Here is a 27,961-nt window from a genome sequence, read left to right as displayed (position 1 = left end):
TATTAGATTTTATTTTTCTCCATTTTAATTCCAGAACATTTTATACATCTCTTTATTTGTATCACTCACAGATTGTTCTGAAAAAGTTTATAGATAATATCTACCAGCACGCGAGAAAGGATCACCAGGGATATCTATTAATATTCTAGAATACAAATAAACATAAATTATTTACACTTAATTATATCTTTATAGTTCTAATATACAAAATATTATGTACAAATGGACAGTAAGACTGTTGAATAGAATAACCTTATTTTGTTCCACACAAAAATCTACAGTAGTAAACATACAGATCGCATAATATAAAAACTCGAAATAGAAAGTGAAAGAAATTTACTTAATAATATAGTTAAACAGTTTTCAAAGGCAATAGATTATGATACCTTTATAATAAGACAATACAAATAAATAACAATAAAATGAATTTATACAAATGAAATATATAAACATCAAAATTAGCACATGGATAAAATTTTCAAAATGTTCATATATCTATAGTTGTTAAATACATTTAAACACTGTTCGAATAGCAATCAAGGATCTCTCGTTTTGGCCAAAGGATAGAGTCTGTTCAAATTAAACCCCACGCCGTACGGATCAAGTTGGTGTGTACTGTCTGATTTTTTTTCATATTTCTTATATAATCAATAACAAGCCATCAATTCAAAAACAAATTTCTTTTCGGTTGTACCCTTTGAAGAAAATACACGGTATCGATGATTTACACATTAAATACACATATTGTCACAAAATTTTCCCATTGTCTTCTAAAACATCTAGCTTAGTTTACAATTAATGTAGGCTGCGATTGTCATAGATAAGCTGCTCTAGTACACATTCGGTTACTGTATAATACTGAATTATTTATGTCTAAAATGTATTGCATAGTTTATGTGTAAGTTACACATGCATTTTGGTACTGTATGGACGAATTACATGTTGAATGCAGGTGTTGGTCATTTGCACATTACAATGGTCGATCTGTTGGGGTTAAATTAAGAACTGATGTTGATGATGATGTGGAGTTTGGTGCTATACTTTCTACTATTAATGACAAACAATCTAAACTAGAGACACCATTTCCCGATACTTCATAACCTGCAAAATAAAGGAACATTCATCAGATCAGCATTGGATGCCAATTTATATGTCAAATAATAATCTCTGTGTAAATGAACAAAATATAACACCACACGAATAAGTATTCCGGGGATGAAGTTGTGCTTGGAATTTAAGTGGGACTAGCGTATACTGATTTAATTTGACGGTCGAACGTTACATTTAGCATTAGAGCGTATACTGAATTTTGTTTCCCTATGATTAAAATACTGAATTCCCTAACATTCAATAATTAGGCCTGTGTCTGTCTTCGCCGAAAAAAGTAGGAAATGCGTAAGATCATTATCTACATTTTCATGTGAAGTTGTAAAATTGTTTGTAATGAAGAATGAAGTTGAAAACTTTCCCTCCATAGCATTGGTTTACAATAAATAGATATATCAGTGGCAAACCTTCTAAATATTTGCAACTCGTAAATTTTAGCTCGTCAGAAATTAAAAACAGATTGAGTAGCGAAATTGAGACTGTAAAAAGTGAAATTGGCTTAAGAGTGAAATATTGAAACAATTAGTGAATTATCTGATGCCGTCACAACCAGTCAATTTAGTCTAGTGAATATCACTTCATTCTTTCAACGGGGGAATAAACGTCTTAACACGTCATATATCGTACCCAGGCAAAACAGGGTGTTGATAGAAGCTAAGTACAGCCAGCTTATTGAATCACACTGGTGTCTTGTGTTTGGTAAGTAGCCTGCTGAAAGCATTCGTATATCCCAGAGCTCCATTAAAACAAACCGTTTGTCCCTTAAGGCGCGTTTTTAGTGCATCATTTTCCTCGTTTTAATCTGAATGAGATTTAAAGTTGCTGGGTCAGATTTCTAATTTGTTTTCATCGCTAAGAAAATGTTAATTCAGGTGCGAGATTGGGTTTGGAGTAAAAGCCCACGTTTAGCTCGAGACATGTGTAGATAAAATCTATAAGGAAATGTGACGTGCTGTAACATGGAACCATTCCTGATAATGGACTTAATTAGAAGTTCTTTTAATGTTTATAGTTCAGGTAGTATAGGCACATAGGGAAATCATTACATCACAAAAGTAGGACAATATTTCAAGCGGAGTTTATTTTGTAAGAAAAGTAAAAAGAAGCTCTTCTACCATTTCTTCCCTGTTTATTAATATTTAGCCATTGGTCTGGGTTTTAAAGCTAATGTAATATATTTTCATTGTTACCACTGTTTAGTATTCGTGACCAGTTAAAAGAAATGGATAAAGTAATGACAATTTATTAGAAAAAATATTTAATAGAGGCACTGCGTTACTTGTAAGGTAATTAAGCAAATAAACGCCGCAAAAATTCAAGTTACTCAATAAAACTAAATTATTAGGTCTACCATGGATCCTAAAATATACAAATTTAATCAAAATGCGCTTTTATTTATTTAAAAAGATCAATATAATGTCGTATAGGAATTTTCGTTTCGCTTGATTGTAAGTGTTAAAATGGCAAAGAATTGAGAAGCTGACGAAAATTGGCTGTAAATCTTGTAAGAGTTCACAATCCGTCTTAATCAAGTCAAGTCGAGCCGAGAAAAAGTTTTCTGAGTAGAAAAACATCTAGTTTCCCGCAAAATGATATAGCGTAACTTACACAGCATTGAAGATATAAGTATTTCTCCATCTGGGTTTCACGATACGCCGAGTGCTTAGAATTCTAATATATACATGTTCTATGAAACACGGGAGCAAAGGGCCACTAATGTTAACTTTTGGATAATGAGGGTACGAAATGAGCAGAACCGTTATAATGAATTCTGCAGATGTCCAATAAAACACTTGTAAAAATTATTAATATAGATCCATTTAATCAGTGCCACGAACATATTTTAAAGGATTTATAAATGAAATGAGGTTATTACTGCTATACTATAATAACATCGGATTCATGAAGCAACCCTGCCTTACCCTTTCACTGAAGTAACTACAATTATTGGATATGGAACCATAAACATCTAATAACTGTCAAGTAGCGAATCAGAAGAAACAAGATTTACGTTTTTAAAAAGATTTTTTTTGCTTGGCGTATCGCTTTAAATGATGAATTATAAATTGGGTATAGGGTTGCATTTTATATTTTCGCAGAAGGTAGAAAAAGTTTATTAAAATCCCACGAGGTAGGGTATCAGCATTACAATTTCAACAGTTACAAACACTGATGCATTTCTCGAGTTTATTTTCTTTTTAAATTATTCATAAAATAAAAATAAAGAAGATATTTTCTCCAATATCTTGGTTATAGTGCCTTAAATTTAAGATCAAAGAACTACCCAATCTGTCTGTATAAGTAATAAAACTGAACCTTCTTATCTCTACTTCAATTGATATTTTATTACCTATGTTATCTCTTTCTATACTGTGTGGTTACATAAAGTAAAAAAGGTCATCTTATCAATATTTAAAAACAGTGAAACTTGCGTAAGATTAAAATTAAAACACAAACACACACACACACACGCGTCGACACACGAATTCCGTCTTGAAAGTAACAGAATATATAATTAACTTACCGTTATTTCCTTGGTTAAAATTACCATTACCATCGTTCATATGATGCATTTTATCTGAATAATATTGTGGACTGTTGACCGTCTGAAAAACAAAATATAACATTAACTGCTGAATGCCTTTTACACGAAGACTAGCGAATACTATAATGCCCATATGAAATCACACAAGAGGCCACATTTAATATAGATTTCTGAATGATCCTAATTTCGACTGAACTACTTTTTAAGGCGATCACTAAAAGATAATCAATAATGATTTGTGAAAAGTCCTGCGTTTTTAAGGTGAGCAACGTTTACGAGTTCAAACCAATTCAAAAGATTCGCTATTGAATGAATATAATTCTAGAACTTCAGTAACACGATCTGCAGTAGAAGACATTTAAATCTTCAACAGAATTCACTACACAGATGAGAATAATATCAACAAATGTGAGAATCTTTATTCAGTAAACATCGTAATCCTAAAGAAGACGTTGGGATGTTGAAGACTCTAAATACCAGGTAAATGTGTTGAACATATAATTATCTACACTGTTTATTTTGAGTGAGTAGTTTGACTTATCTAGAGGTATATAAGTAACATATCGCTAGAGATAGCTTATTTATATACGTGCATGATATCAAGACGACGGCAAAACATGCCTTCAAATCTATGGGGTAGACACCGTGTGGAGAGTTTATTATTTTGGTGTTGATAAAGTGACCTTAATATACCGTCTTATTGTAAATTGATGCTTATTTTAACACGAGCTGCTCCCCTACGGAGTTGAGGTGAAATGATTTTGATTGATGGCCTAAGCTGTAGATTTGCGGCAAGGTGATCTGCTCATCGCCTTCTTATTTAGCTTGTATATTTAGATATGGAATAAGAGGATAATAAGGCTGATTATAAATCGACAAAAAATAACGTGGATAATTCCTGGTAGAATTATTTCTACTTTAGACCACTTACATCTCCAAGCATCAGAACTTAAAGGTGGCATGAACAAAAGATAGACACGAGTGTGGGATGTTTTCGATATATTTCACGTAGAACGTGTATACCACGGAGAAGCAGATGAAAACATGAACACAAAATACAATTCCATCAAAATATTAATAAATATAATTGCAGCCGGTCGAATTGCAAATCAATTTTTACCGAACTTTATTAAAAAGTATAATAATTGCTATGGACAAATAAATTGATAAGCAGAGTATAATGAGCTACGGTTTACTTGTTCTTCCTTGGGTGTCTCTTTTTAAAGTTCATTTAAATGAATTTATTATAAATAAAGCAATAAATAAAGCAATTGTTATTTTAATTTTAGACAATATGTTATACAAGTGTAAATTTAAGTTTCAAAATTATATCATTTCCATCTGTTTAAGCATATCCCTGATGTATGTTTATTTATATTCGTCATATTTATGATAATATTTTGACATTTATATATGTGTATTTAATATAAGATATATCAACATGTGCTTTACTAGGTGTAAATATGTTAATATAAGTATAAACGGATGTTAAAGACATGTTTATAATTATTGTAATAACCTAGAACTAACATAACATGTAAACATATGCTACTTCAAATATACTTAAATTCGTTTATTAACATATCATCATATATTTGTGTATAGCGAAATTAATGGTGAATTTGGCTTTAAAGGGGTGTTATTGGACTTTATTTTTTAAATTTTTGAGGGATTATGTGGAATCATACTATAGGTCGGCATTCAGCAGATTAATATATCTGTAATTCTCCATGATGCTGATTGGCAAATGAATCATACTATCGTGAGAACGTTTTCAACATGACATCATTTTCAGCTTTAATTGTGACAGTGAAGAACATTAGAACTGCGGTCCCATATAAGTTATTTGCATTAAATATATCTTAGAGTAAATTTACATCTTGGTGGCAACCTTGAATCAATTAAAATCAGAGAAATACTTATATTTTGTTAATTATTTAAATTCAAGTGTAACACGTGTGTGGAGGCGGTGTGTTGAAACCATCAAAGTAAAAATGTCTCTTGGCCGCCATCACGTTTCAGCTCAAAAACGTCGTACTGCTGGCAAATCTCAACAGGGGTGAGAGAAGTAAAGGAGAAAAACATCTTGGAATTTAAACGCTCTATTAAATTCTCCCCGAAAGTCCAACTTACAAGTGACATGATGTTAAAGCAAAGCGTCGTTAGTTACATGTTCATTTAATTGGAACGATGTCCACGTTCTTAAGGAACAACTTGCTAGCACTGGGAATCGTACTAGGGAGCCGCGATCAAGCTTTGAAATGATGTTACCAGATTGAGCCGTATCTTATATACGAATAAATAGCAAATTTATCAACAGTTATCTTTCTTTTGATGTGTGCCTATAATATTTTTAGAGATAATTAATTAAAATTACTTATATTTTATAACATAAATTCATATGTAAATAGCACGCGAGCAAAACAAAAGATTAAAATTTACAAAAAATAAGAACATTAAATAAATGAAATATGTTAAATATGCTCTTTCAATTTAAATTAAATTTAGATAATAATTTACATGAAAAGTTTGTTTGGTGATTTCTTTGATGACAAAATAAAAATGTGCAGGAGTGTAAGTATGGACTTCCCTTTCTTTGTCCTGCTCCGATAGTGCTCATTACATAAACTCTCCGTTGGTACTGTCTTAATATTTGCCTCTATCTATCCACGACGCCTTTGTTTACAGTATTGACTTCTTAAGAATCTGATAAGGTAATTTTTTTTAAATGCTATTATATAGGTTTTTTATATTTTATATATTTCATTTAACTTATCAAGCAGTGGACAATAACAGCAAGCATTTACATAATTCTTTAATATTTAACTAAATATAGTGGAAATTAGTAAAGCTCGAAACAGACTGACGGACAGGCAGACAGACATACGGTTAAAGATAAATATACAGACATAGATAAATTTACGGTGACCGACAATGATAAATTATACGTGAGATAGTTCTTCGTCATTTTCAGATAGCTCAAGTACCACAAGTCAGGCGCCATTTCAATGTCATTTCAACAATTTTGAACGATTTTCCATGTTAGGCTGAAAATTTATGGCCAACTATTTGTTTTTGTATTATGAAAAGAATGGAAATTATAGGTTTTGTTTGCTAATGTTATGGTTGTCTCTCGGCACCAACCCCTGTAAATGTTTCCGTTTGTTGTTCATTTTTTCATGTTTCGTCAATTTTTTCGGCTCTTTATAATTTATTCTTTTAAGTACAGTTTCATATTTTATTTTAAACTGCACACACTAATTTGGAAAATTTGCAACCACATTACCCAAATGATAAGGCTATTTTAACATTTGCTACAAGGGAAGTCTCCGTATACTGGGAATATCCAACAGTATTTTAAAACTTCTTGTTAAAACATATATTAAACGCATTGATTGGAAACCCCATTACCGAAATATTAAGGCTGTTTTAATTTTTGCTAGACGGGAAGCCTCCGTCTACCAGCGATATTCACTTTTATCTGTATTAACTTTCCGTTAAAACATGTATTAAACACATTATTTTGGAAGACTTCTAACTCATGTCGTAAATATTGGAAATTTTAATTAAAGGGGTGCTAGCAGATAAGTGGAATAGCAAGTCATAAAACGTAATTTTGTTACAACTTGTCTCTAATTCTGGCTTCTCACCTTTTAAATGACAATTTGGAAGGTTACCTTTCTTGAATTTAGAAAAAAGTTCACCTTTTGTGAATTGGTAAAAAAAATCACCTTATTTGAATTGTTAAAACAGGTTACTTTATTTGAATTTGTAAAAAAGGGTATCTTTATTTGAATTGGTAAAAACGGTCATTATATTTGAATGGGTATATAAAAAGAGCATTACTTTAGTCGCCTTTAACCTTATCATTTCATCTTTTTAAAGTTCTTCATAATATACATATTATACATAATATTTTCAAATAAAATTAATAAACTACTTTATCCTTAGTATCACGAAAGTAGGTAATTATATCAGAAAAAAAAGATAACTTTTTCCCGGTATTTTTTCTACTAAGTGAACCTCTAACGCCTCCTTGCCTTCACCTAATTAAATATTATCAATATTTTCTTAAATTTACGCATGTTAGTTTATTAACTGGCAAGGGAAAAAATCGGCAGTTTATACCTCAATTAAATAGAAATATGAGATGTAGTTATCAAGGCATGCTTTCGTATATTTCTCTCTTTATGGGAGTGCAAAGTCATGAGTCTTAGATATACGTCTTCAGTCACACTTAAGTTTTTCTCTACACATGTGCTTACAATTTAATATTCTCTTGGTAATTTGCACAGTTTGTTAATGATCCTAGGTTGATTATTATAATTAATAATTCATCCTATTTTATTATTCCTTAACAGCGAGGCCAGAAGTTATTTTGTATAGATTTTTATTTCTACATTTGAGTTAAATTGACTGTTGATTCAAACGGCGAATCTACATGGGTTATTTTGTGATATGCATTTGCATTATGATAAAAAGAAATTTTCATGAATTGTGCAGACTTAAATATCATCAAAATATCTTTATATGATAATTCTGTTTCTGTTAAAATTCAACGTAAAATAGAAACTTTATTATCATGCTGACTTCACATGGAGGAGAGTTATGCGAATATCCATAAATAATTGAGTCTTAATTAAAACCATACGTGTAGAAATCTAATCGGAAAAGATACGACACCGTATTTATAATTACCCGTTTACCAAATACATCATAAAAAGGCGGACCGACGTTTCGTTTCGCTTCTTTTAAACACAACACGATCATAAAATTAGACGGTCGGAAATAAGAACGCAGTTAATTGCTCTGAAGTTTTCAAATACCAAAATAAACATTTCTCAAGTTAGGAGAATATTATGGTTGAGAGGAAATGGAGTTTCTTCTTTGTTTATTTTAACTTTTTTCTCTGGCAATCGAACCTGAATCAAGTTGCTCTTTTATTATTTGTAAGAAGTGCCAGGGTAAATATATGTGCCACACATTAGGCCAACTTTGAAATTTTAACATTCTACAAATATTTTATGAGATTTCAATCTAGAAAAATTTAAAACATTGATAAACATAGATAATCGTGATAAAAACGGGCCATAAAGATGCAATGATATGTAATGTGTTTGTTAGTCTTGTTCTCTATCATACAGATTTTATATCTATATATTTCATAAAATACAAAACTCGACAATATAGCCAGCCTTATCCATGGCAGATTTGCAATTCGTTATAACTGAATAAATGATATAAATACCGTTTCTAAAACAATTTCTATCTTGAATATCATATCCTCCAGTATAATTGAAAGAAAATAAGATCGGTAATGTTGGTGGTCTTTAAAATAATTTTCAGGAGTTCTTAATTAAAGTATTTATGTAGTGTTAAATAAGCTAATTTCTTAAGGTTTTTGGCAGTGTAAAAAGTTAAGTCCGTTTATAGATAATTAAAATGCTTGATATTAAATCTAAAACTGTAATTGATAAAATTCCACTGTGTATTTCTTGTATTTAAGCATTGGTATAGGAGTTCAGGAACAAATTAATTGTTTTTCAGTATGTATAATAAGGCAACATAGAACCGAATCTCATTTTGATCTCTGTAAAAACTTTTAAATTGTGTCATTTAAAATCCATCTGTAAAACTTTAACCTTTAAACTATGTAATAATAAACCCCATGTAAATAATGAACGGACAAAAACTTACAATGAAAATAACATACGAGTGGGTCTTTTTTCTTATTTTTACCTAAATGTTGGGAGACTTTCTGTAATTGTTATCATTTGGCTTCGCCTTGTTATGATGTTTGTGGTTTATTGTACATACGTGTGTATCAAGTTTTGTGTTTAATATCTTCAAGTATAAAGGTGATTATCATCAAATATGTGACTTTAAATAATCATTATCATCATCACCAAATATGTGACTTTTCATGCTATTAAATTAAACTGAATACACAAATGTTTGGTCACACGCTATTCGCGTCTCAAAACCGGAAAAATTACAAAAGTGCATCATTTTGTTTAAAATCTATCTATTCCCAAATAATTATACCAATCAGATTAATATTCCGCCTTCATTAGTCTGGTTTGAGGAATTGGTAGTTAGTGTTAGTATCAAATCAAGTATTAAATCATACCATGTAATCAGAACCGCTACTAGATGATCCTGATTCATTACATGATGCATCTTCGTTTCTCGATATTCGATTCCCATGAAGTAAATCTTCCAAACTTTCAATATAGTCTATAGCATTTCTCAATATTTCAACCTTCGGTAAACGCTGATTGGGATTTGGACAGGTTCTGCGTTTTAAAACTTCGAACGCTTCGTTCACACGTCGCAGTCGTCTTCTCTCGCGCATTGTGGCGGCTTTTCGTCGATCAACGGTGACAGTCTTTTTCTTACAAGCCTTACAGGCCCATAATAAACACCTTCTGTTTGGACCGTGATAACCCGGAGCTAATACATGGGGTACGTGCCCGTCACTGTCATCCGATAAAAAGTCATCGTCATCTAATTCTGATTTAGATGGTGAACACATGTCTCTAGCGTGTAACTTTTCGTCTGCTTTACAACTTTCTTCTTTCACAGGGCTCCCCGCTTTATCAACTTGTCCCAGCTTTCTGTCCTCCTTGGAATTAAAATTTTTCTCTTTGCTGGGTGAAAAGTTCCGCTGTTTCTTACACTCTATTTGTTGAGGTTCGCCATTAGCTGTAAATAACCGCTGATGCTGAGTCGTGTTGTTGCCGTACCCATAAACTTCTGGATATTGGCGAGTGAAGGCTCTGTGATAAGCCGCAGTCGGGGGCCCAAAATAATCCTCCCGAGCACCAGGGTGGGAATAAGATATATCCATAATCTGGCGAGCTTCTGACATGTCGGCAGAGCTAAAAGAGTTAGAGTTAAACACAGGAGGCGTATGCTCGTATCGGCAACTACGATAGTCAGCCATCATCATCATTTTGGCCGGTCAGGTCAGGAAAGAATCTTATCTTCTTTAAACTCTAGGAATAATTTCTTCTGTCAGCACTTACCGCCCTTTCCCCACCAACGAGGATACTTACAGTTCCGTGAACAGTTTATTACTGTCGAGACAACACCAATCACATAGAAGTTCCCAAACAACGTATTTCACTACAACAGGGAGAGTTCGAGTTTCTTGTGAATGACATTGAGTCAACCCGGTCGATTGTTTTTAAGTCGTGGCAACCAAATTCACGGTAACCCAAAAGAAGTAAATTTCACAGTTCTGTAACCCTGGCAATCACGAGTACTCTTCAACACAAATTAAAACTTTCGCGTTTCTTTGGCATATTTTTCTTCGGCCAAAATCTCTATGAGAAGAAAGTTCTATGACTGACAGATCACCAACCAATGAAATTCGAGAAACCCATGACGTCTTGGATTTGGCGAATTTTCCACCTCTGAAGGGGGTTTGGTTGTAAATCTAGGTTATCCAGACATCGCCTACATCGATACTTCTAAACCTGCACTAGAAGCGTCTGGTCGCTCTTCGCCAAAGAGGCGGTCTGAGATCAAAAGATGTAGATAGTTTGGGAGGCTTTTAAAACTATCCCAGATGTTTAAAGAAGTCATTGGAACTTGTAATGGATACCCTCATCGCTCTATCAATGATGAGAAGTGCGATATTTTTCGAGGAAAAAATTAAATGACTTCTTAACTTTCACGCGCTTTCCGGTAGTCATCTGGGTAAGGCTGCTCTCTGATTAGATGCGTAAATAACATATTACCGCCAATTTAACTCTGATTATTAACATAACGTATAAATTACTAACATGCGACTTTTCAATGACGCTTTAATTAGTCTCACTAGCTTCAGCTTAATATCGAGGAATTTTCAAACAGATTCAACTCTTACATCAACCTACCTTCTAAAGTTTTCATTTTAAGAATCTGAAAGATTTGAAGAGATGGCGTCTTATGAGTGGATATTTCCTTTGAAATACATGGACAGGGTCAAGTATTTTATCATAAAGTTACGTTACATCATTATGCTCGGCTTATTTTAAAACTTTAATATTACAGATAATGAAATCTGAAGTGGAGACGTAATTCAGAGACATTTTTGATGACAGTCTTTCATTTTAAAAAATGGTTTAGGTCCATTGACTTCTCTATAAATTGTTATTGTTTTGGCTCTTCTTGTAGTAGTAGTAGTTCTTGGTGTTTAACGTCTGCTTCCACATAAGTGATATCGCAGACTACAACTACTTCTACTGCTCTTCTTGTAGAACCCCCCCCCCCCTTGTTAATATTTACCTCTTTTCGAAATATTTCAGATCTATAGATTGTTGAATATAAATTGCAACCAACCGTATGTTTATGATATACGGGTATTGCGTTTTGAATTCAAAATCAGATCATACAATTTTATTTACTATTTAGTAAAAGAGTTGTACATTGCGGCAAATTGGAGTTCAGAAGTTTTTGCAAATAGCACCACAGAGAATAGTGCGTTGTTTGGTCTGTCGATAATGCAATACGGACAACTAGTGGAGAAAGATTCTCTTTTAAAAAAAAAAGAATACAAACTTTAAAAAGTTCCATCTGACGTTTTTAAATATAGAGGTAACAAAAAATGACACATTTGTGATGTCTATGTTGTATGTAAAGGAGAGAGAGCGAGAGAGAGAGAGAGAGAGAGAGAGGGAGAGAGAGATGGGGTTTAACGTCCACTCGAAACAAACTAGGACTAACACATGGTTTAATTTTATTTCAATAATTCGCTTGCGCGTAGGGGTCTTTAGCAGTGGGAGGTTATCGGAGGACCCGGAGAAAACCCACGAGGTTGGACAGGCGATCCTACTCCTTGTCACGTACAACCGGGAATCGAACCCCCCGCCAGTCGACTCTATGACAGGCTGTATGGTTTAAAAGTATTTTGAAAGCAATCGGTTGAGCTTATACCATAAATGTTTTATATGTAAAAAAAGAGTGACAAGGAATCTTGTATGAAAAAGCTGTATTCATTTGTAAACTAATGGTAATGAATACAACAAGGTTTTTGTCATAGGTTTGTTTTTCCTGAGACTGTCGCTGGCTAGAATATTGATGAAACGATGGTTACAAATATTATCAGTTGATTAACCTCGTTACTATTACTTCGTGCATAATGCTGTCTAGGTGACTCTAATATGACCAGTATTTATACACAGCAAGTTTGGATTCCACACAAACACATACATATAGTCGTCTGTAATTTTATACATTCAAAGTGATTCCAATCTCTACCATTTGAAAAATGCCCTGTTCAAGATCGGCAGTTCAAATTAAGATTTGTGTCTTCTGGCTGAAAAAAACCACGGTGGGTTTCGATAAATCCTACTGAAATATTAGTTTAAAAAAGCGAAGGAAGTTCTTTTTTTGGAAACCCACTTATGATATGAATTGTGGCCTTATTTACAATGGATGACATAATTTACTTATTTATATGAATTATGTAAGAAGTAATTTACATTTAGCTGTCTTTGTCTATTTCCACAACTAGTTTCCATCTTAATCATCAAGATAAAATCAAGTTTGCCGATCTTTGAATATTTTACTTCGTTTTCTACTTAAAAATAATTTATGAATGTTTGAAAAAAATCCGGTCTCAAATATCAACGTTCATGTTTTTGTGATTGAATAAGGCGGGTGTTATAGGACAAGATTAATAGATGTTGTGAATCTACCCCACGTGTCATGTGTTTATACTGCAACCAGGTTACGACTTTTTACGAAACGACAAAAAGTCGAAGACATTCATCATCGTCCAGTTTAAAATTTTCATGTCTTTAACGTTAAATATTTGTCGTTTATGGCATACTTAAGTGAGGGTTCAAAACTAAATCGGAGTCAAACCAATGATCAACTGTGGAAGTATCATAACGGAATTCGATTCTTCGTACAAAATTATTTAATTCATCTTAGCGACAGAGTAAAATAGAGTTGAAACTGTTACTTGTGTGTATGTCTTAATTTTACAGTTATTATGACGGTTTCTATATTTTATTTATTACATCACTTTAAAGTTCATAACAAACAATCTTGTGGTATATAGTCCTGTGGTTATTCATGTGGGATGGCCATTTTTTTCTCGATACAGTTAAAGTTCTGTTTAGATAATATTATAAAAGGGGCGACTAATTTCAACCATCATTTAAGCCGGTACTTGTTGAAAGTGTTTTCCCTCATTTCTCGTAAGTGTTATCAGTTCAGAGTGTATTATAACCCAATCTCACAGCGGTTGGTGGGCTAATTAACTCCCCTGATATTCCATTTATTAGGTTGGAACTAATTAACAGTCAAAACTACCTATTAACACTTCACGCAACAATAACCGTCTTTGCAGAGTCTTCAGTCTAGTCTGTTCAATGTCAGACGCCATATTTAATTGATGACACGTGACACTTTCACCGAGGCTAAACTTGACACATTATTTTCCATGAGTGTATCTTTGAAAAAATAATTGAAGATTTGCAAAAAAATAATTCGAACACAAATCAGTATATTACCACGCCATGGCCGTGATGCGAGTGAACCTTTTTGGGATTGAAAACACTCTATTTTAGAATTCTTGATGTTGACATCATACGCGAAAGTATAAATAAGAAGTTTCTTTATTTTGTGATGCTAAAAAAACCCGATACAATCAGCTGCAACGACAACCTGATCTGTCCACTGTATGTCGTCATAATTATATGTATGTTTAAATTCTGTTACAACAAGGTGTTCAGTGATAGTTATTACAAACCTGCAACTACATTTTGTAAACCTTGTGAGATTACAGTAATTGTTACACATCACATGTTAGGAAAATACCTTAATCAATCAATTGCGCCATCGAATAAAATATTAGCATGTAATAGGAATTCCCTAGAAACTGTAGGTCCAAAATATATTATAAACTCTGTGAATTGATATTTACGAGCGGTCATGGGATTGTGCATGGATTAGTTAACTTTTCCTCAAATCAAATCATCTTCGTTATTTCCAAAAGAACATCAAATTGCCGTTCGGATGGGATGAAAAACCGAGGTCTCGTGTACACATTTGCCTGCAAGTAAAAGAACCCTTGACAGTTGGAATTCGAAATATAGGGCATAGTGGAAAATTACCTCATATCTCAGTCGGTGCAGAACAGTAAGACGATCCCATTTTATTTTATTTCTATCAATAAATATACATTTTAACTCCTTGGTTTCACAATGTACATCACAAATTTGTTGTCACTGAACGTCTTCAACTATACATGTGTGGTGCTGAGATCGAAGTTAGCTTATTAGACCCTAAAACATCGAGAGGGGCGCAATGACGATCTTTGCGCCCCCTTGAATATTTGCGCCCCTCGCAAATGACAAAAAATCACGCGGTTTCAATGCGGTTTTCAACATTATAATCATAATCATAATGCTCAACCAGTGTCAAACATATACCGTGGGTCAAATATGCTACAAATCGACTCTAGCATGTTCCACCACACAGTCTAATATTACCCGGTGGCACTGGGAGGGACTGCCACCCCACCCCTCCCCCACACACATATTTTTTTGCGGGGGGGGGGGCGGACGGAATCTTATTCCTCATGCAAAATCATCAGTCACTACGCCCTTGCCATTCAGAGGTGATCATAGCTTTTATGATTTTAACATGTCCGGATAAGCACGACCATCAAACATTTCAGTCCAATATCAGCTCTGTCCAAAAATTATCTTTAAAAAACATTTTTCTTTTTTCAATTTCAACAGCATTCATTTCAGATTTGTTTGACGGCACAAGCCAACTTTGCTGATGCCAGCAAAACTTTCAGTATCCAAAATAAATGTCAAATGACAGTTTAATCTGTTGATTATTTCGAACGCATGAAGAGAAAACATTATATTATGTGAAAAAATGTGGATATATGGATAGTATTCATAAGAATCAGAAGGATGTAACTTTATAAATAAATAAATAATATTTGTTTCAATAATCTAAAAAGAAAGAAGAATCGGAAAAAAATATATACCGTTGCTCCAACACCGGGAAAGAATTAAAATTATTTTCTTTCAAGTAAAATCTACATGGATATAATATGAATTGTACCATCCATCATGAAAGCGTTCCGTCCACAGACGACCATGATGTAATATTCATTAATGTTTATCACTTCTTGTCTCATATTTCTTTCATCATAAAACCCCCCAATAAATCGTTGATCCAAAACCGGGAAAAAAATTAAACTTTATTTTTGTTCAGTTGAAATCTAAATGGATATAATATGAATTGTACCTCTGTGTTCCTTTCATAGACGACCACGATGTAAATATAAAAAAAATTCATAAAGTTAACTATTGACTGTTTATCACTTCTTGTCTCATATTGCTTTCATCATAACAATATTTACGCTGTAGAAATATCCTTTAATTACAGGATTATGATAGAAATAGATGTATTCTGTCACTCGCACGAGCAGTTACACGTTCTGTCTTTGTGTAACATGATGGACAGGTCGTAACAGGTGCTGGTAATTCTTGTAATGTACATGGTAACTGACGTGACAATGACATCCCGATGAAAAGCGTCTCTAGGTGTTTTTTTGTTGTAATGATTATGAAATGGATTGATATCATATGTGAAAGTAAAAGTAGAAGTATTTGTACATGTATCATCGTGAAAATGAAATCTAGATCCATCATCACATGCAACAGTTGTGGGAGATCCCCATCCCGTGAAAAGAAGTGATGTACAATGGAATGTTTAATGCTCCCTGAGGTGGTCGGTGAAGATATAAATATCTGACTTTTAGTCACTTATCTCGTTTTGTTACTAAGATATTATGTTAAGTTTGGATGTTTATACTGAGTTAGGTTAAGGAATATTGGTTTCCAGAATATAATAATCCATGATTTTTGTTTTCCGTAAAAATTAACAATTTGCTGAAGAATTAAAAAATTTGACCCAAACATTTTACTACAACATAATATAAAATATTGTTATAAGTACCATTTCAGAAAAGAGATTCGTTTGTCTTTCTGTTCCAAATACAAATTATACGTTACTTTAAAATATATCTACAGGACCGTTCTTTAATGTTATAATGTTTAAACCGTAATAATATGTATGAGACCCAAGCCGCTGTAGCAAATTCTAACAATCACCGCGAAACGGTGTTTGAAATTGATTGGAACACTCAGCGGTCTATATGTAACTATACTGAAATAAACATCTATAATTCGGGACACTTTATAACATGGTATAGCGGTATGTGAATAACTTTTTGAAAGAATCGTGTAAAGGTGAGGTTTAAGATTTCTAAGCGCTGTATGACACATTTGTTTCTATGATGTGTATATTATATTTTGACAATTTTTTGAACTTTGAACTTAACCATCAGCTTTCATGATTTTGATTTTCACCCCAGTCACCGGCTACCACATGCCCAACAATACTTCCGGTGTATAATTATACTTACTGTTGATTCATTTAATCTAATTGTTATACACGTGCGCTATGAATATGCTAATTAGGTAGAATCGGGTGTAAACACGTGTTTGATTGGCTATTGCCGTACAGTTGGTCAATACTTCCTGTTGATAACAAAACTAATCAAACATTTAGAACATTTTTTATTAAAATTCCTGTGATTAAATACGAATTGTGTGAATTTATATTTTTAAATTGATAAATATCACCCCAATTTAATAAATAGATTCCGTAGATATAACAACAGTCCATCTAAATGTTTATATTTTATAATATTTTTACGGTCGGAGTAACAAACTACAGGGGCTACACCAGCCCATTCCAGTATGGGGTTGAGTGGGAAGAAGGTCTCAACTGAAACTATTTCACCGATACGGTTACTTGTATAAGTAATTCCCTACTTCAGTCAATGTTACATTCATAATTTCATGTGGCACATAGCAGATTATGACTCGTACTATAGTATTACAATATGTTTTTCTCTGGGTTATATTCCAGGACTGTACAACGCAGCGTACGCTAACGGCTAGCCCTCCGATCCATTCACTTAATCTGATATGTACGATTTTTTGGGGAGTGTTTTCTGCGTAGTGTCTTGTCCGTAGATTTGTTTTGTGTACTTATGTGTGGTGCAGACGCGTTATGTAAGATTTAGACAAAGAATTGGCCCTCTTGCTATGCTAGTTCAAACTAGATAATGATAAATGAATATGTTGAACATTTCATTCAAATTACTTTATTCTGAGCTAAGTTACCAGTATTTGAAGTTTTGACAAGAAATAGCCGATTGTCAAGTATCATTGCCATCATAATAACCTAAGTCTCGATTGTCAGCCAATTTATTTATTTAGAGATGTCCAGTTAACGTTAACCGCGGGTAGTCCAATCCATGGAATATCTAAGCCATCCGATAATCTAGAGAGTCGATTATGTGAATAAATGTCTAGATGATAATTTAAATAACATTCGAAGCCAGTGAAAAGACCGACAAAGGGCAGATTAAGTCTCACCTAACGCATATTTAATACTGTTTCCTATCGACGTTAGATTGTGTAAATGGTAGATTCTTTTCATCAGAATCTCTAAGGCCTAGAAATGAACGGCACAGGCTATTAATTTGTGAGGAGGGGTTATGGAGTTTCCCGAAAAAAATTCCACGCACCAATATCCGTACAGCCACAAAATATCATAACATTTTGTTTCAATTTCCTTTCTAAATTTTTATCGGGGTAGGGGTACATTACCGTGGAGTTACTCCGAAAATAACGCATAAAACGGTTCATGAATGAATAATAAAAACAAGTTATATTCTTATAAAATCTTGATCCCGGCCAGTCAGAGTCCGTTGAAGACTAGATGATTTTATGGATTTGTTTGGCGTGATGTGTGACAACCGATTTCGCGATTCACTATCGAAATAAGCAAGAAATAAAAGAAATAAGCAAGCCGACTTCGGTTAATTTTTAACCACATTTATTTTCCCCGAATGTATTATTTTTTACACAAATTCTACAACTATAAATACTAATGCCTTCCCTTGCTGATATATCTGGCAAAGGGTTTGTCTTGCAAATATTTTTTTATAGTTTTCATGTCGCAAATTATACAATCTTGAATATCAATACATTTCATAATTTCATGTCATTTAATATTTTCTTGCAGTCCTATTTCGTTCCGGGTGAGGCGACGTGTCAGTTTTTAGTGCAGACAACGTACTCCCACGGCACCCATTGCCCAGCCTTTTAAATTTCTGTTGAGATTTTACTCCGTTTCGCTTTCGGAATCCCTCGTATTTTTACCACGCGTCGTCGCATTTTAGTAAATAATTTTGGCGCGTGAATTTTGATAAGATTGTTTATATCTTAATTTCGGATCTGTATTTAAGTAGTTTAGCTTCTGGCCAGGGACTTTGTGCTAATATAAAGGAATTTAAATCTGTCATAAGGGAATTTTATGAGTTTGTATTTTGAAACGGTTGCCGCCACATTATTTCATATTTTATAAATTATGCGTATTTTTTGTGAAATGTAAACTTTGGATGTTTTTGCTTGCATCTTTTTTTTTCGTCATTTCAAACAAATTATTCTTATCTTATCTTTGTTTTTCAAATTAAAAATGATTTAAATTGGTAATAAAGAAAATTAGTGAGAAAAGTGTGTTGTCGCCTTGTATAATTATAACGGCATTAGGGGACGCTGAAATAACCTATATACAATATGGCGAACATTTTAAATTTCGCTGTGCTAGATTTATTTAAACAAATCATTGTGTCGGTTAAATAATATTGAGAAATATGCCAAAATATATTCGCTAAAAAATTTGACATCACGTATTTTAATCCCGGTACATCACTGAAATAGTCCGAAACTGCTGTCTCTTAGACCGCCTCAAACTGTCTAAGATAATAAATATATATGTGAATATATCTTTCCGTATCATAGGAAACTTTTGCGGTTTGGGGCGGTATAAATACTGAAAGGTTATACTTTATAAATGCAAAAAATCCAAACATGCCATTTACAATTTGATATGCTATGATGATGAGTTACTAATTCCAGATTGATTTCGGCCATTGGAAACCTTAAAAGTTCTGAATCCCTCAGAAACGATCCAAAATAAATAATTCAAAATCATCTGTGGATTTTTACCATATAAAAAATAGCACCCCATGTACAAGCTGGCTATTTTAATTTTTAATTCTGAAAATATATTTTATTTTTAACTATCTGGCAAACTGAAAGCCAGGAAAAAGACGGTATAGTACGATAGACAAATCTTTTATATATCGGTTTAGTTTGAAAGGAAGCAGAATTGGGTAGAGATTGTATGATACAACCGATGTAATAGAATATCGCAATGTTTTACATTATTCAATGTAATATGAGGTTCAACTAAATAAACCGATCGTAAGATAATCCCATCTTTAATTAATTGTTCAGAGATAAACTGTTACTCTTAAATTCTGTTCAGTATCAATGGAATTACCCCCTTTACATTGTGACGTTATACAATCGAGGACAACCCTTGATGGTAAGACCGGATGCAAATGTCTGAAATTTCTTGGGATTTAAAAGACACGCGAAACGCGACTACTTAATTCAATGATTTTGTTTATATTATTTGATTGATATGCCAGATGGGCGATATGGTCAATCGGTGTATATTTCGATATATACTGAACATTTTATCATTAAGTTGTCAGATAAAATCTGTTTGATGTACTGACCGATACCTATTGTTAGAGAACATTCGTTCTTTATCTGTAAGTCCAGGAAGTAACAAAGAAAATAAATGTTATTTTTCAAATTGTAATTCTAAAAGAAAATGTAAATTTATTTTGTGTCTTTAGATATGAAAAAAAAAATGATTTTTTCTCCCCTTCTTATCGTGTTCATTAAACACAGATTACCTTTGATTTTAAATTTAATAATGCATTTAGAATAATATATAAGCACATAGTATACATGTATTTAAACAAAAATGAAAGGTATTGAATCTGTACTGGGTTAAGATGAGAACTGTGATTTCTATACGAACACACGTTATGGCGTTATCGGTCCGTCCACATTTTCTTGTACTCACAATATAAGACAAAACATCTCTTGGTGGCTACAAGATTTTGAGAAAGAAATCTATATTTTCTAAGTACGAACACGATTGCCCATGTACGAAGTATTCAACTCCCCAGAAGGCTTACATTAAATTATCCAAATAGAAATATTCGCAATCTACTTTTAGATGTGCGGTCATTTCGTTTCAGATCAAACTATCTCGGATGAACAAAAGAAACAATTTATTTTACGAATGTTCAAATATAGTATATAAACATCTTTAAAATAATTCAATTTGCGACAGGCAAATAATATTGGTTATTTGTTTCTTCTCGTCAATATATATATATATATATATATTGCTAGTATCATAATATTTGTTTTCACGAATTGTCAGAACTTGTAAAACACACATTAATTTGGATAGTGGAGATTAAAAACCCACCACGTAGTATGGACAAATTTCACAGATATCGAATATCTTAAATATTTCTTATTTATAATAATAAGAAATAACCTTTTAAATGTTAATTACTTTATTTGTAATGAGTGATGTTTTTCGTATTTAAATGTATCCTTCTGACATGATACGTTATCGTGTGTGAAAGGTGGGTTTTTGTGAAGAATATACCGACAATTCATCCATCTATTAAGTCAAATTGTTAATAAATTCTCTCTTTTGTAGACGTTTTGGGCAGGAATCGGCGCCAACGCAGGAAATCCAAGACAATTGGTTGGAAGGAGAACATGAAAAATGATCTGTCGAGTCTCAACATTTCACATCTAAATGGTTGCCATATATTCTCTAATTGTTTTCGGTCACAACCCATCTAATAAGATCATTCCCCATCGAAAAAAAAAGAAATTGCCGTAAATACCTAAATGTCTCTTTCCATTAAGACGAATGGTTAAGGAATTTCTTGAATTTCGATTCATTGTCTTAATTTTGATGAGAAATTAAGCTCAACTGTTGCACGTTTCATTTTGATAAACGATGCGTAGACCCCTATATTTTAAATCTAGTTGAGATCTGTAGAAAATCATCAACCAGTCTATTAAATCAAAATATCGTTTTTTAAAACTTTACCCATCAAATTATATGGTCGAAATTTTTGATAAAAATTCGAGGTAACTTATTTTGTAATAAAAAAAAAATAAACTACATATTAGTATTGGTATCATTTTTTTAAATTACTAAATAAAAGTAAAATATGTATAATTTATTAGCTCTGTGTTCTAGAAAGTGTAAGCATACCATGCCTCGTGCATGACAACCGTAAGTAACTTTAGCTAAATTGGGGATATTTTGGACATGGATTAATTCAGAAGCCTTTAAATGGATTTGGGAATTTAAGGTTTAGTTTCCTATCCCTTTTTGACCACTTTCTTTTTATGCCAACTCATTCAAATTTTTTGTTTACTATTCACGAAGAAGTAGTCCATCACCATCAAATGCTTGGAGAATTCAACCTTTTGTTAGGGCCAATCTGATTAAAACACAGATCCTATTTCGTTTCGTATTTCATAGTATAAAATTTCGTTTTATTTGTCTTTACTACACTAAGATCTGGAAGAGTTGTTATATTACCGGCGTTTTGATTGAAATGAAATGAAATGGGGTTAAACGTCCTACTGTTCTGCTCCTAACCGTTTTGATTGAAGTGAGGGATAAGCCAATGAAACGGTCTGTTCGGCGACCTCTTAGTGTGCCATGCACGGAACTGTGGGTAAACCATTAGAAACGTCAACGCTGATTGATCAAATCATTGTCTGACGTCATAGGGTCAAACGCCGCTCGCATGACTCCTGACGCGTCCTCCCCTTACAACTGGTCAGATCTTCATGTAGTGTAGGCTATCGAAAGTATAAATAAACGAAACGATATAGATCTGTATTTTAATCAGACTGGCGTATAAATGGTTCGTAAATCTTCGATAAATATTTTAGAACATGTGTTCTCAATATTTAGCTTCGAATAGTCCACTATGCACTTATGCATATTGTATTACATATGGAGACATCGGCCAACCCACGTAATTGATATGATTATACATAATATTGAATTGTTGCACAATACCCATGCAATATCCTTACACTAAACCACGCCACATTAACCTCATTTTTATAATCCCCGTAACGAACCATATCACCCGCAACTGTGACAGCAGAGAGAGAGGGAAATGAAATGAAATGGGGTATAACGTCCTACTGTTCAAAAACCTTTTGAGAGAGAGAGAGAGAGAGAGAGAGAGAGAGCCAGTCGGCCACCAACCCCCGCTGTGACAGCAGTGGCAATCCGGGACACTGATTGCAAACATTTACATCAATGTTTGGTTTTGAAAATTATGTCTCATTTGATTTAAATGGGAGAAAAAATCAAAATAAGTACCTATACCTGTCATATCGCGACACGTTTTTATAACCTGTGTTTTCCTCTGCTGTCACAGTTGCCGAGTGTGTATAATAGGGAAACGGGGGGCATGAATCGGGGTTGATATATAGTCGCATATATTTCATAAAAAGATTTTCACTTAGATCTCGTGATTGGGATTGCAACACAATGAAAATATTAAAGGGGTGTTCCCTTTCCACGGGATACCGTAAATCAAAACGGAATTTACTTTGTCCGAATCAAATTATTGAGCCGTTCAGAAAACAAAGCTAGTTTTGCTAATCAGTTTTACGTAACCCATGCCAATAAGCTTCGTAAAAGTTTGCTATTATTATTTTGTTAAAATATTGATGAATCAGAAAAATGCTATTATCATATTGTTAAAATATTGGTAAATTAGAAAGTTGCCATTATCATATTGGTAAAATATTGTTAATTAGAAAGTTGATACTTTGCTATTACCATATTGGGAAAATATTGGTAAGTTAGAAAGTCTAGATCTACCGGCCCCCCACCCACTAAGTATTCCTACGCACAAGCAAATTATTGAAATAAAATTGAACCATATGTTAGTCATGAAATGACCTAGTTTTGACAAGTGCACGTTACCCCCCCCCACCCCCTTTCTCTGTCTCCGCGAATTAATCAGTTTTATTCAGTAGCATGTATCTGGGACTTTACCTTTAATGTATGTGAAGGCAGAGTTCGACATGATAAGATATAAAACGACCAGAATACATTACATATTGACAACGATTGGGTAGTTATCAGTTATAGACATGACCAATATGAGAATATTCGTATTGCTGTTTTTGTTAGCTACTGGAGTTTCTTCATACGCTCCAGTAAAATACATGAACACAAATTGTGGTCAATCTGTGTATGTTCTTACTGCTAGGAGGATCCAACTTGATGCTTACATGATAAATTCAATGCCACGTAATTGTCTTGTGACAATGAAGACCTCGGATGTAAGTCTGGACATACATAACACGAGTTCCAGGATACAATTTCTCCACTTTAACGTTCCATGCAATGAAGGCAGGGTTGTGTTATATAATTTCCTGGATGGGGATGGATCTTATTGTAACGATAATACACCAACTACGTTTATAAAATCAAGAAGTGATATATCTACGATAGCATTCGACAAATATGATACAGAGTCAGATTATTCGGCATCTTTTGATCTCCTTGTAACTGAAACACATTATGGTGCTTGTGGACATTTAGATTTCAGCTGTAAAAATGATGGATGTATAAACGATGTGTTATTAACCTGTGATGGCAATAACAATTGTGGCGATGATTCTGATGAGCAAGCTGTGGCATGTATTTGGTTTTTACCAGTTGTTATTACAGTTCCCATAGTAACTGTTTGTGGTGTTTGTTGTTTTATTATCATAATATTCCTCTATAAAAGGAATCTAAGACGACGACGACAAGGCAATATAATCCAGTAGAAGAACAAAAAAGGTTATGTGATTTAGTCGACATTCCAAAATCAATATATTTATGTCTAAATATGTTTTGCACTGCTCAATTTTACTTGACATGTTTGAATTTTGTTTTGGTATATTTTAATTTAAAGGATACATATTGATCTTATATATATTATTTTGATTAGGCGGCCATTTACAAATATATTTACGGTTTTCTTCGTCCAGGTTTATATCTAATAACAGGTTTCATCTCTCATGATATTCAGCTTACGGAATTAATACATTTCAGTGCTTATCCAGTTTTACAGTCTAGTTATACATTTTACATATCTAGGTTTTCAGTACTTATCCAGTTTTACAGTCTGATAATATATTTAACATTTATTGACTTTCAATTCATTGAATTAATAATTCACGGTTTCCCTCGTCCAGGTTTATAGTCTAATAATAGGTTTTATCTTTCATGATTTCCAGCTTATTGAATTAATGCATTTATGGTTTCCCTTGCATCAGCGATCAGTCTTGTTCAGGAGCTTAGATATTGTTTCCCATACTTTTGTTCTATTTCAGTGCTTATCCAGTTTTTTTCACAGTCTAAATACACATTTTACACATTTAGGTTTTCAGTACTTACCCAGTTTTACAGTCTCATAATATATTTCACGTTCCTTGATTTTCATTCTATTGAATTAATATAATTACGGTTCCTTCGTCCAGTTTTTATAGTCTAATAAGAGGTTTTACCTTTCACGATTTTCAGTTTATTGAATTATTATATTTACGGTTTCCCTCGTCCAGTTTTATAGTCTAATAACAGGTTTTGTCTTTCATGATTTTCTGTTTATTGAAATAATATACTTTTTATTTTTTATTTTCCCTTACATCAGCGATCACTCTTGTTCACTCATACTCCCATACATTCACATTGTTTATCTATAGCCCAGGTTAATTGGTTTCCTATTAATAGTGCTAATACATTGATCTTTATAAATAATAGGATTTCCCCCCCTTTTTAATCCCTGAAAGAGATTCCGTCGTGTAGGTTTAGTTGTAAATGGCCCCCTAATCAAAGGTTTTAAGTTTTAATTGTATTTTATTGTTATTTTTGTTGCACATTCTGTATATATTTACCTACTATTCACATACCTGTATCATTTGTTTGATAACGACGAGAGTATCCTCGTCGAAACGTCGCTTAGTATTAAACTAAGTATTTTCTTGTTTTTGGTATATTTTAATTGAAAATGATACTTAAATATATGAGTATTTTTTATGTTTTGGTATATTTTAATTAAAAATGATACATATTGATCTTAATATTGGTATTAGCTTGTTTTGATACATTTTAATTAAAAATGATACATTTTGATCTTATATACCGGTATATATAAGTATTTTCTTGTTCTGGTAACCGAAAAAGAAAAACTGCATATTATGGTGTAAATGAGTCGCTAAACCCAATTAAACTTCAATTCCCGTTTTCATCGCCTTAAATGAACATCCAACTATCCCCGTTCCTGGAAATAAAAAAAAAATTAGGCACATTCAATCTTTCTGGAGACTGTCACTCAATGCTCATTTGTAGCTAAAATTGGTGACATTTTGTAAATGGATTTTAGAAGCCTTTAAAATAAATTTTGAAAATAGATTTGCAAATTAACGTTTGGGTTTAATTCCAAATGCAAAACTCTCATACCGGTAATTGTTTGGTTTAGTGTTCCTAATTCTTTTCTTTTTTATGTAAATTGTCTTTTTTTTAAAAAAAATATTCATTAAATTAGAATAAAATATTATATTTTAACCAGTTTTTGTTTAATAGTTACATAACGATATTTATGTCAAAGTTCTAAAAACATCGATTAAGTTATTAATCGATATGTATCGGCAACACTCTGAAGATTTGACTGAAAGACGATTTGTAGATTTGACCGACAGACAATAATATGTAGATTTGACCGACAGGCAATCACAGGGATTCCCTGTTATTTTTTTCATTTTTGTCACATGATAGGCTGAGTTGTCATAATCGCCAATGGTTGAGGTTTAGATAACTATATTAGCAAAGTTTGATTAAAGAGACATTGCTTGAATTATAGATAACCGTATTGTTAACAAAGCTTTATTTGTTTAAAGAGACACTGTCATACTCAACGAATTAAAATGTAATTTTATATAGTATATCTTATACATAGAGATTAGTCAGGTAGAATATCATAAAGAGTAGACAAAAAAAAAAGAAAAAAAAGAAGGCGCTGTCTGGGCAAAAACACACACATGGGGTATGCCCGTCTTCGTTAGTTAGTGCAGAAAGGTAGAACGTTAAACCCCATTTAATTTCAGTCATTTCTATTGCTACTTTTCAAATTAAACTAAAGATAAAGACTCATTAAAAAATCTTTTTAACACATTTTTGATTTATTGTTTATATTTGTTATCAAGTATTTTATTTGTTTGTATTTGTTCGAAAAAAGTATCATAGTCGCATAGGGTTATTAGGATTGCTTTGTCTTTCACCTCGAGATTAACCAGTTTTATTCTGTAACATATACCCGGGACTCCATCTTTAAGATCTATGAAGGAGTAGGTCAACTTGATAAGATAATACATAAAACGAGAATTCATTACATATTGACAACGATTGGGTAGTTATAGACATGACCAATATGAGAATAATCGTATTTCTGTTTTTGTTAGCTACTGGAGTTTCTTCATACGCTCCAGTAAAATACATGAACACAAATTGTGGTCAATCTGTGTATGTTCTTACTGCTAGGAGGATCCAACTTGATGCTTACATGATAAATTCAATGCCACGTAATTGTCTTGTGACAATGGAGACCTCGGATGTAAGTCTGGACATACATAACACGAGTTCCAGGATACAATTTCTCCACTTTAACGTTCCATGCAATGAAGGCAGGGTTGTGTTATATAATTTTCTGGATGGGGATGGGTCTTATTGTAACGATAATACACCAACTACGTTTATAAAATCAAGAAGTGATATATCTACGATAACATTCAACAAATATGATACAGGGTCAGATTATTCGGCATCTTTTGATCGCCTTGTAACTGAAACACATTATGGTGCTTGTGGACATTTAGATTTCAGCTGTAAAAATGGTGGATGTATAAACGATGTGTTATTAACCTGAGATGGCAATAACAATTTTGGCGATGATTCTGATGAGCAAGCTGTGGTGTGTGTTTGGTTTTTACCAGTTGTTATTACAGTTCCCATTGTAGCTGTTTGTGGTTTTATTATTCTAATATTGCTCTCGAAAAAGAAACTACGACATCGATTGCGACCACAAGGCAAATCCATCCAGTAGATTTATAGCTGAATGTCCTAACGAGAATCTAACATATCAATATTTACTTATCATTACATAATAGCTATACTATGTAGTAAGAGTCCGAGCTAAAAAGCCCAGAACAATACGAAGCTGGCTAAGTGATCACC

The 27,961-nt window shown here is 32.9% G+C and overlaps 1 protein-coding gene across 1 annotated transcript; it reads right to left on the bottom strand.

The window, feature by feature from the left end:
• Positions 1 to 23: 23 nt before the first annotated feature.
• LOC126810500 (myogenic-determination protein) lies at positions 24 to 10,941 on the bottom strand. The gene is made up of 3 exons (XM_050535607.2): positions 9,783 to 10,941; positions 3,632 to 3,713; positions 24 to 1,101 (listed from the first exon to the last, which is right to left on the bottom strand). Exons 1-3 carry the CDS (start codon positions 10,605 to 10,607, stop codon positions 971 to 973), a joined length of 1,038 nt encoding a protein of 345 aa, XP_050391564.1. The 5' UTR covers positions 10,608 to 10,941; the 3' UTR covers positions 24 to 970.
• Positions 10,942 to 27,961: the final 17,020 nt, after the last annotated feature.

Source organism: Patella vulgata, chromosome 2 (genome assembly GCF_932274485.2).
Source record: "Patella vulgata chromosome 2, xgPatVulg1.2, whole genome shotgun sequence".
Classification (NCBI taxonomy): Eukaryota; Metazoa; Mollusca; class Gastropoda; family Patellidae; genus Patella; species Patella vulgata.
Note: the sequence above shows the minus strand (reverse complement) of the source record. Positions and strands in the feature narration are given on the sequence as shown.

Excerpts from the sequence above, each read along its gene's own strand:
- LOC126810500 (XM_050535607.2), bottom strand. The coding sequence starts at position 10,607 with ATGATGATGATGGCTGACTATCGTAGTTGCCGATACGAGCATACGCCT. Across the intron at positions 3,714-9,782 it reads GTAGCGGTTCTGATTACATG|ACGGTCAACAGTCCACAATA; the intron begins GTATGATTTAAT and ends TTTGTTTTTCAG. Across the intron at positions 1,102-3,631 it reads TTTTAACCAAGGAAATAACG|GTTATGAAGTATCGGGAAAT; the intron begins GTAAGTTAATTA and ends TTTATTTTGCAG.